At 42.5% G+C, this 14,697-nt stretch overlaps 1 protein-coding gene across 1 annotated transcript; it reads left to right on the plus strand.

The window, feature by feature from the left end:
- The first annotated feature begins 1,279 nt into the window (after positions 1–1,279).
- Positions 1,280–14,602, plus strand: unc13d (unc-13 homolog D (C. elegans)). Its single transcript, XM_035405000.1, has 34 exons — positions 1,280–1,477; positions 2,125–2,169; positions 2,287–2,346; positions 2,525–2,581; positions 2,689–2,796; positions 2,970–3,029; positions 3,215–3,281; positions 3,389–3,569; positions 3,960–4,004; positions 4,358–4,429; positions 4,603–4,672; positions 5,288–5,392; positions 5,877–5,969; positions 6,133–6,236; positions 6,467–6,584; positions 7,630–7,751; positions 8,091–8,181; positions 8,403–8,459; positions 8,586–8,683; positions 8,788–8,839; positions 8,984–9,114; positions 9,330–9,450; positions 9,581–9,733; positions 9,867–9,962; positions 10,176–10,382; positions 10,603–10,677; positions 11,005–11,084; positions 11,220–11,325; positions 11,691–11,762; positions 12,340–12,423; positions 12,520–12,640; positions 12,948–13,071; positions 13,299–13,510; positions 13,762–14,602. The coding sequence occupies exons 1-34, from the start codon at positions 1,412–1,414 to the stop codon at positions 13,863–13,865; spliced, it is 3,357 nt and encodes a 1,118-aa protein (XP_035260891.1). The 5' UTR covers positions 1,280–1,411; the 3' UTR covers positions 13,866–14,602.
- Positions 14,603–14,697: the final 95 nt, after the last annotated feature.

The following is a 14,697-nucleotide window of genomic DNA, read 5'->3' on the forward strand; positions in this document are numbered from 1 at the left end:
CATGTTTCCATTGAAGACAACTATTATTAACCAGAACTATACCTGGACTCTGGTCAGGTATGTGTATTCTAATGCCAACTGATCGGTGTTATTGTAAGCCAAAATGACAAGGAATCGCACATGTATCCATGATGCAGGTACTTGCTCAAGTGCCTTGACTGGCGTTCAAGCCCCTGGAGACTCTGTAAAGGCAAGCAAAGATAAGAAAGTCACTGTTAATTAAACTTTTGAGAATGGCTGAATCACTGTTAATTAAACCTTTATATGAAGATGAAATATTAGGAAATAGCATTCCATTTGAACGATCACTGGCACAAGGGTGTCACACACCCTTGTTTGGCTGCTATGTAAGTCTATAAAGTGAATATTACCACACAGTGATCATGTGTCATGTTCCTCAATTTTATATTGAGTCATATTTTCTGTACTCACATTTAGCCTGTTTATTAAGGAAAACGTGAGTAACTGTACTAAATAACATTTTCTCTAGACTGTAGCAATAATATCAGCAAATATGTGTATTTTCATGTGACTATATTTTGATTGAAATCAGTGAGAAACAATAAGGATTTGAAGCTGAATTTCTTATGAAACCACTGCTAAGTATTTCTCCTTGTTCACAAGAACAATGAATGTTATTGGCATTGTTTAAATAACAATCAGGAATAAAGGCAATTAGACAAGTGAATGGAAAGCCTTTTATTTTTAAAGTTTGCAGTAGTGAAATTCTCTCTCAGTCTGAGCATTCTGGTGAATGAACTTGATTTTCTCACAAATGTATACGGAGGTGAACACTAGTACGCAAGAGTAATTCGACAGATTCCAATTCTTACCAGATTAATGATTTTCCTGGATCTCTTCAACCCTGCAACCTCTGATTCTGTTTACCCTAGCTACACTTCTTTCTCTCATATTTACCACAATGGTAATATGCACACTCACAGTATGGTCCAGTTTCCCTGTTAAAATACTGCAGAGTTAACAAGATAAAGGATACATGGTGCTTTGTGGTGCTGAAACAATTCAGTGATTAATCTGAAAGCACAGGGGACTGAGAATAAAATATTTTGACACAGCAGACAGGCAAGGAAGGCCGATGATTAAAGGTGACCGAGAAAGAAATGGCACGAGTAAGGTGCATTGAATTTGGATGGAAATATAGTAATACTGAGGCCTGAGACAAGCATAAACATGAGAGACGGATTGACCAAGAAGGTTGACGCTATGAGCAAATGAGAGAGTTGGGCTGTTGGTAGAAACCGTCACAGTTACTGCCTCTCTGTAACAGGAAACTGTTACTTCCTGCTCCTGCTCAATAGTGCTAAGTATCTGACTGTGCTCAGGGGTGTTTAAACTATAAGATTTTTTACAAATAGCATTCGACATAGAAACCTGGTTTACACACAGAACCATGGTGCCAGTTCAGGATGGGTTCCCCACATCAGAGGATACTTTGGCTCCTCTTCCACAGGACCAGGCAAGTGTGCATATGCGTATGTACTGTATATGAACATGGCTGTCACCACCCTGGTCTTAAAATTTTTTTTAGAAAGTTATCTGCATAATATGAAATGAAAACTTAACAGCCATTCCAGAATTATTTTTACGGAGTTCCTGACCATAACAAATGAAGATCGTCCTGTGTTCTCTGCCATTTTAATTCCAGTCATATGCACATCGATGTCTTGGTTTATTGTTTAGGTGGCAGTGCTCAAGGGTTTCAAGACACTATTGTTTCTGATGAGGTCCCGAAAGGGAGGTTTATCGTACTGTGAGATAATCAGATGTCTTGGGGGACCTTCCTGAGGTGTGGAGTGTGCGAGGATACTGTGTCTCATCTCTTAATTTTTAAGAAGGTCAGGGGTGGAACTGGACTTGTGATCGTCTGTCCCCACTTTCTCCAGTTGACAATGAGGAAGTAATTTACAGAAGCTTGGTTCTGTAGCCCATCTGAGTGCCTGTGCATATGTGTGTGTATGCATGTCTTTGTCTGTGTGTGCATGCGTGTGCATGTGTGTTTGAGTGACGGATATCTCAGATAGACGAATGTACTGTTAGTAATATAATAAACGGACTTTTGGAGTGAATAATTTATGATTATGACACCCACTGCATCCCACGCAGGCTCAGTCTTCAGATTGGGGACATTCAAAGCGCAATCTGAGACAGGTACATTTAGCAGTCATCTTCATATTGTGTTCAACCTCCACAATCTTTGGAAATACAATTCATTATTTTGTGAAAGAGAACTGCAAGGCTTCTTTCTCTCCCTTCCCTCCACTTCAGCAAGGCTCTCCAGGTCATACTCGTAAACTGGGGAAGACGAGGAGGCAAAAGGACAAGAGGGTAAGTTGATCTCATCATTAAGATGGATGAAATGTTGAGGAAGCAAAACATCTACATTGTGTTTTCAGGGTAAAGAGCACTCATTCTCTTTCTGAAAATTTTTGGTTTCTCTTCAGTAGGGATATAGTTTTTAAAGTCATTTTTTCAGCTCATCTGTCTTGGTATGTCTGTCACACAGGGCTTCAAAGATGATGAGAATCCAGAGGAAAGAGAGAAAAGGCATAAAGAGCAGGAGGTAAAACACTTAACAACCCCCAACTTTGGCTTGTCTTTTCATGATTGTTTTGTTTCTTTTTTTCCTTATTGGGGTTGGATACTGCAGTCTTATTGTCTCCCTTCCAGTTAATGCCTCTGTATAAAGAATTGCTGTATACGATTGCACACAAACTGGGCAAACCAGTTGCTGAGGAGGTGTTTGACGAGAGTCAGCTCCATCAGTACATTAGGGAGGTAAGCATTGAAGCAGCCTCATCTACTCTACATAAACAATGTACATAGAAACAAGTTTCCTCCTCATGTTGTTCATTGAAAGAGTATGCAAACCACCTATACTCATTTCACCACATTTCCACACGCTGTCCTCTTATGCTGCTCATTGCAGACTCCTTTCTCTCCAATGGTAGGCTTTCTCCCTGACAGAGACAGAACACTTAAACTTGTTGGACAAAGTGCAGGACACGGAGGTGAGAAGAAAAAAAATAAACTAACTAACAAAAATGCTGAAAAAAATTGACAAACTGTGTTTCTCAAGAGCAAAACTGAAAGTATTATTTACTTTAAAAACACAAATTGACTAAATCCACACCATAGTCAGCATGTATTAGTCCTCTGTACGAGTTTCCTGATTGTTCTATTGTCCTTCTTTCAGGCTCCAGTGTACTGTCTGATGGTCACTGTGAAGGAGGCTAGGGGCATTCTGGGAAAAGATGTTAGTGGTACGTTTCTAGTCGTCTGTATATCTCACTTGACAGTTTTGATAATTCCATTTGACCAATTCACCAGAGGAAGAGAACATCCTAATTCTCCTTAATGTCTGCGTCAGGCTTCAGTGACCCTTACTGCCTGCTAACCATTGTGCATGAGAAGAAGGGGGGCAAAAGAAGCAGCTCACAGCCGAAGCCCAGGAAAGCAGTGATTACAGGTGTGGTGCCAGCCGAGGAGATCTATCAAACGGATATCAAGAAGCAGACCATCAACCCCGTTTGGAACCAGACTTTCATAATGTGAGTCTGCCTGCTCTTCACTTTGTGGCTTTCAGCTTGTGACTTATTTTCTTGTTAAGACAGAGTAGTTATCTGTGGATGATCACACGTTATAAACTGGTGAATGATCACACGTTATAGCCGTATTTGGTGTTGTGCAGCATCTTAAAGTAATTTTGCTAATTTAATGTGACTGGTCCATGTTTGTTTTTGTGATGTGAGGGTATTTTCTTCCTCTGTATGGGTGCAGTCTGTTTCATCCACTGGAAAAATGCACTTTTTCCGCTGCTTGCTTCATTTTTATACCTCCAGTAAACATATGTGCTTGATGATATTTTTTTGTGTTTTTTATGTATCATGGCAGTATGTATAATTGCATTTACGTTTTATTTTCAATGTTTTATTTTACAGGGAATTCAAAGACTGTGAAAGTGGAACCTTCAATATGGAAATGTGGTGAGCTACTGCTGACCAAATGTGACCATTTCCTCTTACAGGTTTTTTCCCCTCTTTCCCACTTGACATTGCGCTGTCATATTCTTGATTTGTCATCCTATCTCCTTTAGCTTCTCTCCTCCACTTATAACCTTTCCTTTTATCTCTTTCTGTCCTCCCCACTCCATCCTGCTCAATGTGTCCACTGCTTAGTTCCTCAGTCATTCTTATCATTTGTGGTTTTTGTTTTTTCAGTTTCTGTATGCAGGGGAATTCTGACTGCCTATTTACGCCAGACACTGATAATATGTGAATATGCATTTGATTGCATATGTAATAGTACAATGTTGTTATTCACATGCCCGGTCCTCTAGGGATAAGGATGAGGAGTTGTCCTTAGGCCAGAAGCTGGAAGAGATGAAGACCAACTTCCAGGGATTTAAGAGGTGCACTGTTTCTCTCCCTCATTCTCTTTTAGTGTCTCATTATGTCTCTGACCTTCAACCTTTACCTCCCTTTCTCTAAATGCTTTTCTGTAATTAGATATGAGTGTTAAGAGATGCAGTACTATTTTATAAAGTGTAATGCTTCCACTTTACAATGTCTGTCTGTGCTGTAGGATGATCAAAGAGGCAAAGAAGGACAGGGGCCAGGATGATTTCCTGGGAAATGTTGTGCTCAACCTGAAGGTACTGCAAGAGAATCAGTCGTGCATCACATAAAATCAACATAGCACATTTTTTGTATAACAAATGTATTATGTAAATGTTCTGTTGCTGTCAGTCAGCTTATGGTCCAAGATCAAAACATAGCATGTAGAATAAGCAAAATAATGTATGGCCTCTGTGTGAGCTTGTCAGGTCTTCTCCTTTTATTGTAATTAAAATGGAAAATGCATCTGTCTTCAAAATATGTTATCCTAGTACTGACATTATGTTTTCTGTTTATGAACATTTCTCCTCTGTACTGAGAGCCTAATTCTTCTACATCATATTTTTTACAATAGTAATATCTGATTAATATAATAATATATATAATATAATATATATAATAATAAACTAATATAATAATATATAATATTTTATTTCTGTGCGTGTGTGTGTGAGCACGTGCACGTGCAAGAAAGTTAGCTTGTTCTCTGTGATAATTTGAAGCATGTCCATATGAAAAAAAAGTGCTTTTTGTGTCAGAAGTATAGACTAATATAGCAGCTCCTTAGTTATATATATATACATTTGCTAAGAAGCATAAGGTCCCAGAATCTGCATCCTATGCATGTTTGTATAATGTTCTTCTCTGCCCAGGATCTGCATTGTACAGAGGACTGCTGGTACATACTGGAGCCACGGACAGAAACGTACCCTGACAGAGGAAAATGTCACTTACAGTTCAAGTTCATCCACAAAGAGGTCAGAAACTCCAGTGATTGCATATATAACCAAGGGTCCACGCACATTCTCTTTGACAGACTGTGTTGATGTGAGTGCACAAGCCTTTATCAATGGGGATTAGGAGATTAACCTTTTATTGGAGGTTATAGTGCTATGGATGGGAGTGGGGTTGTTCCATCAAGTTATTATGGAACAAGGGGGCAGTTCAACACACTTAACTTGCCAACATGAGCTTTTGTATCACTGTAGTTATCCTTTTTACAATATACAATCAAAGCTTGATTTTGGGTCCAGATGCATTTGAGTCTAAGCACTGGTTGCATTGAGTGATGATCGACATGTCTCACAACAAGCACGTGTTCTGAGAATTACAGAAAGCTGTAACGATGCCATATGAACCGAGCAAACTTCCCTTTTGCACACATTTCACACTTTTTCTGTTTCACCATGGCTCTTCCTGTATATTGAATGTCTCGTGGAACAGAATGTTTCTTTGTGACAGAGAGACGAGACCCTGAGTGCCGGTCGCTCCTCCTATATTAACTACTGTGGCATCCTGCTGCAGTTTGTCCAGGCACACATCTCCAAGCAGCAGGTAGGCTTCAGCCCAAGCCTTCCCATAAAGATTACAGCAGTCAGGTCTGCTGTATCCTCTCAAGACCAGCGTGGTAATATCTGTCATTTTCAGAGGACTGTAAACCAGTGCAGTCAATGCAGTGGAACTTAAAAAATAAATATATTTTCTCTCTGTCCTTCAGCAGGGTAGTGGCACCTGGAAGGGAGAACTGTGTCGGGAGGGTCAGACCCTGCTGGAGCTGTATGCTACACAGAATGACCTCTCACCTTTCCTGCAAGACTTGTCGTAAGTCTCCTTCACACTCACAAAAAACCACGTTGAAAACATTCGGATCAGTAATGGGGATACTTAATAAATGTGTCTGTTGATAAAAATGTGTCTGATGATGTTGATAATTATTGCACATTGTAATACTGCTATGCTTTGTGAATGTCTTTTTTAATTTGCTTGTCCGTATTCAGCTATTACCCTTACGTTTCTGAGGCTTGTGTGTGTTTGGGTGTGTGTCTGTGCAGGAAGTGGGTGGTGTACAGTAAACTGTACCAGAGTTTAGAGCTGGACTCTACAGTACTGTTTCAGCAGCTCACAAGTATAGAGTACCATTGGGGCCAACAGGAACTCCCTTATCAGCAGGTAATTTTTTGATGTTGGTCTGACTAATACTGGACTGGTCATCAGTTGCTTCTATTTAACCAGAACCTGTATTTATAATTATTACAGTTTTGATTATCATGGCCTTCTGGGTGGGATGTCTAACAAATACATTTGTGCACTGATGCTTTTTGCCCCATGGACTGGAATCTAATCCTTAGTAGTGTTAAATGTGGCTAGAGGTTCTATGCCTACAACTATGACTGGGTGATTCAAATTTAGAGAAAATATCAAAACAGAGGATAAATGTTGGTTGTAAAAATATAGAGAACATGCCAAAAGTATTAGACCACCTGTAGTTTTTGTTTATTTTTTAACTTTAGGTAGAGAAGAATTCAGTTTACATATGCACATTTATTGGATAACAAACCACATACAAATTACATACATTTTTATTTTATTTCTACCTACAATAACACAAAATGATAAGTTTTATATAAAAGTAATCTTAGACATTACTTTCCTTGAAATAGCCACCTTTGGCTTTTATTACAATTAAATTAATTATTTTGCAAAATGGGAGGCGGAGGGGTGGGAGGGAGGTTGAGAGATAATTAAATTGCTACCTTAAGTTTTTTTAAAACCCCAGGTACCCTAATAACTTTAGCCTGTAGCGCAAGTAAAATAGGCACTAAAGTTGTAAGAAATATAGCAAAGAAGGAGTTATTTGCAGGTTCAGTGTTCAGTACACACTCAGAAAGTTCTGGCCGATCAGCAGAACTTTAACAGAAGATCGGAAAGACAAATATCTTGTGTTGTCTATCAAGAGAAACCAGCATAAAGCTGCACCACAAATACAGGAAGGGTTTGGGTTAGGGTTAGCTCTAGTTCTTTTCTACCTAAAGTAAAAAAAAAAACAACAAGAAAAAAACACAGGCGGCCTAATACATTTGAAATACATGTACTATATATGTAGTTATTGTAATTGGGGCCATGTAAACATGAACTATTTCGTTTTTTCTTGTTTAATAAGCGTGTGGCAGTGTACAGCATAACCGTCTGGGTTTGTGTGTTCTTATGTGTGCAGAAACAGGAACTGGGGGACTCTCTGCATGACTTCCTGCAGTACGGCCTGTGTCTGGTGTCCAAGTACAGAGACATCTTCCCCCCAACCCCCAGCGCTACCCCACGTCTTCACACTCTCCTCAGGTGAAAATGTGCAAAAGCGTCTCCCGGCACGCATATATGCTGTCATGTATAGCTCAGTCCATAAGTATTTGGACAGTGACATAATTGTTGTTTTGGTTCTGTACTACAGAGGATAGGTGTAGCCTTCGATTTATGGTAGTCCCTAAAATGTGGGGACTATGTATAAAAAGGGCTGTAATTCAAATCCAATGTGATGGAGTACAGAGAACAACAAAAATTATGTCACTGTCCAAATACTCATAACTTTGTGTTTGTGTATATGTGATGATGTCATACCTTCCTATGAAGAATAAACTAATAATTGGCTGATGTTCCATTACTTTTTCTTTCTGTGATAAGGGTTCTGGTCCAGATCTGCAAGACACGGGCCTTTCAGAACCTGAATCCAGCCCAATTTGACCTACATCAAGAGGTTACTGATGCTGTGCTGGTCAGTGATATGTACTTCTTGAAGACTGTCGTTGCTGTTTTTGATTTCATACCCTTTCAGGGTGATGAGAGAGACAAAGGTAGAAAAAAACAAGCTAGAGAGAGAGAGCACATTCAGTAAGATTAGATAGATCATAGAAAAGGCCCAATTCTGTATGCATGTACAGTTTAGAGAGGGAGGGAATACTGAAGGCATGTGTGCTGTGTGTTGTTTTACTGTAGGGGGGCACACGAGAGTGGTTCAGCCTCAAAAAGGGTCTCCACCAGCCCATGAAGAAGGTAAAGAGAGCGGCTGATCGTACACAAGCCATGTTTCCACATGCTTTTAGCATTCCATTCTGACTTCTTACTGCTCTCCTTATACCTGCATTTTCTCTCTCTGGACCCTCGGCCCTCCCTCCTAAGAATGTGTCAGAGACAGTGGGCGCCCTCTGCAGGCTAATAGGAGAGGTGCAAGATGATGTCAGGCTCAGTAAGGACGTATGGAACAAGGTTTTTGTCAGGTGAGAATCACACATTTCAACCCATCTGTCTTGTCAGCAGTATTACTGTGGGAGTTTTCCCTGCCTCGTCACCATGAGCGTCTGTCTCCTGTTTCTTCCTCCAGCGCTGTGCAAGTGGATGTGTTCACCATAGTCTACCATGAGCTGGACTCTTTGGTGAGTGGCACAGATGCATACATTGTCAAAAACAGCTCTGTGACTATTTACCTGATAAGCTACATTTAAATGGCTGAGATAAAGATGGCTCCAGCTCTTTCTGTCTGCCACTGTGTTTTGTTCCCTCTTTCTTCCCGTGTACAGGTGGCTGTTGAGGTGAAGGACACTCTGGGCAGAGTCGAGAGCCAGATGGAGCAGGAGACAGCCAACAGCCTGTTCAAGCTGTACCTCAGCTTGCAGGCCATTCACAAGCAAAAAGCTTTCCTGCAGAAAAGGTTAGTCACAGTTCACGGTGACATTTATCACAGCAATCAGTCTTCGGTTCAGTAAATGTGAAAACAGCAATTTGCCTTTGAATGCTGATAGTAGTCGAGGTGAAAATGGAAATGTAATAAAATCCCATGGCAGCTTTGAACACAGAATGATTTTATCGCTGTTTTGACGGAGGCGATAAAGGGGCTGCTTTTGTTGTTGCGGTTGTTATTTGCAGGGAAAACGTGCTTAAGCTGGCAAACTTCCACGCGTGGTTCCGTGAGTCCCTGCCCTTCTGGTTGAGCAAGGCCTACAACACCACCCTGGAGAGAGTCCAGAGGGCTGTGCAGGTGGACCAGGTCTGCCCCTTCACTCTAACCTGCATCACCTCGGTTCTTCTCTGCCTTGTATCTTCCACTTTGTTATACTGTGTATCCTCTTCATCGCTTTCTCCATCTCTGCACTCCCTCCTTTCGGTCTCCCGTGTAGCTGAAGCCCCTGCTGGATGGCACAGTTCCCGTCAAGCACAGCACTTCTGCGGTGGACCTGGCTGCCTGTCTGCACCCCATCTGTCAGCTGTGGGAGCAGCTTAGCTGGCCAGACCCAGAGGAAGGCTTCATGCTCATGGTCAAACTCACTGAGGTACCCTGGGACTCGGGTTTCATGGCTATCATGGCTTCAATATGGCTGTTACTGCTAATGCTGCACTGTACTGTTAGTCCAGGAGTACCTGAATCAGAGGCTAACACCCGGCACTCTGCTTGCACCTTTTCAGGACATCTGTAAGATTGCAGTGACATATTGTCACATGCTAAAGCAACGGGTGCAGGCCCTGTCCGAAAACTCAGACCATGGCAGCTCTGTCAACAAGGTGAGCAGGATGAATGGGGCAAGTGGGACATTTCCATTTCCGATGTTATTCCAAGCTGTTCTGGACCCATATTATTAGCACAGCTACAAAAACGCTCTCAGAAATATCAGCGTGCTGTGTCAGCAGCATGAAACTGTAAAGTGCATCAAGGGATTTAATTATATCCAGTTTCAGGAGAGGTTTTTTATAAGCTGTCTCACCCTCTTTTTCTAGCTGTGCGTGGTGGTGAATGATCTGGAACACCTCCGCACTGTGCTGAACAGACTTCCTCAGCAGCTCAACTGGGCAGAGCTACGCAGTCGCACGAGCAGCGTGATTGGAGAGGGCCAGTTCCACAACACTTTGCCTTCCCAGCTGCAGCACACACAGGGGGTTTTAACCCGAGAGATCCGTTCTGCCTTGGAGACGCTGGGGAAGAAGGTACAATTCAGGGACTGCAGAAAGCAATAACCCCCCTTAACCAGAAAGTCCACAAATTTGAGTTGACCTCCTAAACCTAGCATATGAATTTAATGCATTTTTTGAAATCCATTAAAAAGTTGTTTTTTTTACAATTCACAACCTTTGAGGAAATGCCTCTTGGGCCCCTTAATGTCTTTCCTGAAGGGACTGGTATGTTTGTGTCCCCTTTCTCCCTCAGATGCGAGCAGACATTGAGAAGCATGTGCTCAACATGGCCAGTCAGCAGAGGTCCGCCAGCCGGTCCACTGAAGATGTAAGAAATCGTGTGGTAGCCACTGTCAGTGCACTATTGTAGACTGTGCTGCAGATTCTGTGGGAAATGTATAAGCTACACACCCTGTATAAACCTTATTCCTGCAGAACTGACAGCAGCATTCAGACAATTAATTGCATTGCATGTCATGCATTTTTTTTTTCTCAAGTATCCTTGTGATGTAGCCGCACGCACCATCAATACCACAATATGGCTCAGAATTAGAATGATTGCATGCACCGCAAGATATTAAACAAGGTGAAGATGTCTAAGTGTGAATGTTAATGGCTGCTCTCTTTCACCCTTACTCTGATTGTTGTGTGCCAGGCGGTGGTTCCTTTAATGCGCTATCTGGAGAAAGAGCTGCAGTATATGAACGAGAACCTGGTCCAGGAAAATTTCAACAGGTACAGGTGCACCAGTGCGTGTCATTGTCTATTGGCTGGTCAGTCAGTGTCCTCTGGCATCTGACAAGTAGGTGTGTATGGTAGGCAGTGTGCCAATGCCTCTTCCCTCATTTGTTCCCTGCCTGTTCTGTCCAGCATGTTGGCCGTGCTGTGGACCAGCTCTGTTCAGGTCCTGGACCAAGTATCTCGCCAGCAGAGTGGGGTGATGCAGTTCTATCAGAAACTGCACTACACACTGCAGGTTAGTGCTTCCATTATTACAGGAAGCAATTCAGTCTCCCTTCTCTCTTTCTCGGCCTCCCCTTATCTTTCCCACTGTTCTCCTTTCTCTCTTTCTCCCTCCTCCTTGTGGCCTTGCTCTACTTTGTTCCTTCTGTATCTCTCTTCCTTTCTCCCCTTCCTACTCCCTCTTTTCCCTCTCTCTATTTACCTCCCACACTGGCTGATGCTCCCAAAAGAAAAACAGCCCAAGCAGTAGCGGTCTTTCATTTTTGTTTTCTTCTTTTGTTTGCATTGGATACGAGGCTGTTTTCGTTGTGGCTGTGTAAGTATGTGACTGTGTGTGGATGGATGGAGCGCTGATGTTCTGTTGTATGCTGATTATAGTGTTTGGAGCAAAGCTTCCACGCCGAGGGGAACGGCTTGCCGCTGGACACACTTCACACCGATGAGTACAAGGTGAGGTGGCGGTGCCCCACAGCTCATAGGTCCCCACTTGTGACCTTTCAGAATGGGAAGTGGAGAGCGCATAAGAAGAGAAGAAGTGAAAAGGATGTTTTTGATGGTAGAATGGCGAACATTACACTAAACATTACAGAAGCTCAGTCACTGGCTATAACACAGGACCTGCTTTATCCTGGATCCTGTGTCTGCTTTCACCTGATTCTGCTATTAATACCTGCTCTTATTCCAGAATGTTACATTTTCTCTGCAGTTGGTTTAATTTTGTGGAACAGTTCCATAAAGAGATTAGGCAGTTTTTAACTTTGGTTGCCAAGACTGAACCGAAAGCGCATTTTATGCATTCGGTTTTTTATACATTTATGTTTCTGCATTTCTCTCATCCTGTCAGGAGCAATTAATTAATATGGCTTATATAAAGATCTGTGAAGCTCTGTGTGACAGTTCTTTTAAGGATATTTAAGAATAAGAGTATATCTTGGACATTCTTCACCAGGCATTTGAAAATGCAGTACATATGTGAATAACTGAGTGTTCCTTCACTTTCCTCATCCCACTCCTCCCTGCTTCTCAGAGGCTAAATGCTCACTTGGTGCAGAACTCTCTAAACAGCAAGCAGCTGATTGAGAAGTTTCTGGAAGGAAAGGTGTTGGAACAGGTAAGAGGGAGACAATGGGAGACGTCTCATCAAACCACAAAAGGGTGCCGTTGCCTGACAGAATACTGTGAGGCCGACTCTGCTGTTCTTTTACAGAAGGTGTATAGTGGAGAGAAGTATGGAGCAGTCACTTTGATTGGCTCCTATAGCAGGTCAGACCAGCGGCTCCACATAGAGGTCCTCAATGCTGTCAACCTCCTCCCCATGGACTCCAATGGTGAGAAGGGAGGAAAAGCATATTTATAGCTATTCCTGCTGTTGCTGTTGTTGTTGTGGTATCTAAATACATGATACTCATGTACAGCACCTGAGGTTAATGTGTGTCTTATGATTCTTCTGGAGATCCTTTGGAGACTTTTGTGAATTGCATGCATTGGGTGCGTTACCATATTTTCTTTGTGTGTTTAGTGTGTTGTTAGGCAATATATTTTATCTCCATGGTGTGAACTATAACTAAGCCGGGCAGTAGAGGGCAGTCAGGAGCAGTCAGTATTTACTGATTTGATTTCATCTGTATCCATCAGGCTCCAGTGACCCGTTTGTTCAGCTCTCCCTGGAACCGAGATACCTGTTCCCTGAGGTGGAGACCCGCTGCACACAGATCAAGAAGCGTGAACTCAACCCGCTCTTTGAGGAGGCCTTTGACTTGTACGTCAGTCCACCAGCCCGGCACAAGGACACCCCTTCCAGCCTTTCACAGCAACTCCACTCCAACACCATTACTGGCTTACAGCTTGCAGCTTTTCATGAGAATATACAAAAAATATAAATACCTCTTAACAAAATGTGACTGGAATGTTAGAGCACAGAGAATGTCATTGCTAATCCTGAAGGATGTTAATGACGGCACCTGCTTTTAACTTCCTCCCTGACAGCCTGGTGTCAGCAGAGCAGTGCAATGCGGCAGGGGCGTCCCTGGTGGTGACGGTGCTGGACCATGACACCCTCCGCAGCGACGACTTTGAGGGCGAGGCCTTCCTGTCCCTGCGGGCCGTGCCAGGGGTGGGTGGCGGGGGACCCCAAGACCAGCAGAATCGTACCTCCTCCGCTCAGATCCGACTGCCCCTCATGCACCCTAAACCCAATGGTACGCCACTCCTCTCCTCTTACCCCTTGGACACAGCAGTAGTCTCCACTTTTCTACAGGCTGAACAAGTCAGTTCATCATAAGTAATGTAATTATGACTTCCCCTTACACTGGAGTACCAATAAACACATCTGCCTGTGTTAGTGCTGAACCAGAATAAATCACTTGAACCCAAACACAAAGCATATATGTGAATATATTCAGATGTGTCTGAATAACAGAGAGTGTAACAGAGATCTGTCTGTTCCCAGCGGACGCTATCCTGAAACTGCTGGAGACCAGGAAGGACGACCGCGAGGCGCAAGCTTTTGTTAAGCTGCGCAGACAGAGAGAGAAGATGTCTCAGGAGGTGTGAATGAGGAAAAGGAGAGAGGGAAAACAACGGGAAGACACACCATAGACTTCTTTACACAGCATTCTTAATTGTCTCTAATGTGTCTTTTCAATGCTTTTTAAGAACATTTCTAGCAGTGCACCGTTCTTACATTGCAGATTGCCATGGTGACAGACGGTATTCGTCTGCCCATGTGACCTGTCTGGCTGGTGAGAGCAAAGCGATGTGCTGCACAGCCAGCCTGTATGGCTGCTCTGGTCATGTGACCCACAAACCAGCCACTGCTGCCTTTGTGCCATGGGACAAGGACAAAGCCCTATTCTTTTTAATGCAGTCCTTAACAGCCTATATTTTGATTGTGAAGCCTGAAGATATTTTAATTTAATGAATTACTTCCAGTACCCCCCCAAACTAGCATTATTTTTTGTAAATCGTAATAAGACCACGCTGCAGCGGTTCTTCGGTATGGAGAACGGCTTTCTAACGAACACGGGGGAGTTCCAGCTTCCCCACAGGAGCCCTTGTTGACACAGCAGACTCTGAGCCCAGCGCACCATAAGTATATATAACAGAAGCCAATCAGGGACCACTTTATATGTTCCTTTAGGATGTAGATTATGAAGTGTCTTATGTCTTTTTTCATTATTGATAGGTGAATATATATATACTAGCGTATTCCTCAAACTATATACTACTGGAACTACATCAGTGTTAAAACTTTCAATTGTGTGTACAATAAAAAATTTCATTGACATTGACTGTAAACATCATTGTAAACAGGTGTTCTTCCAGACTTGGTCTCACAGAACACAGTGTAAAGCATGCCACTAAGAAGCAGCTCTCACCTTAAAAT

This window comes from Anguilla anguilla, chromosome 2 (assembly GCF_013347855.1).
Source record: "Anguilla anguilla isolate fAngAng1 chromosome 2, fAngAng1.pri, whole genome shotgun sequence".
Lineage (NCBI taxonomy): Eukaryota > Metazoa > Chordata > Actinopteri > Anguilliformes > Anguillidae > Anguilla > Anguilla anguilla.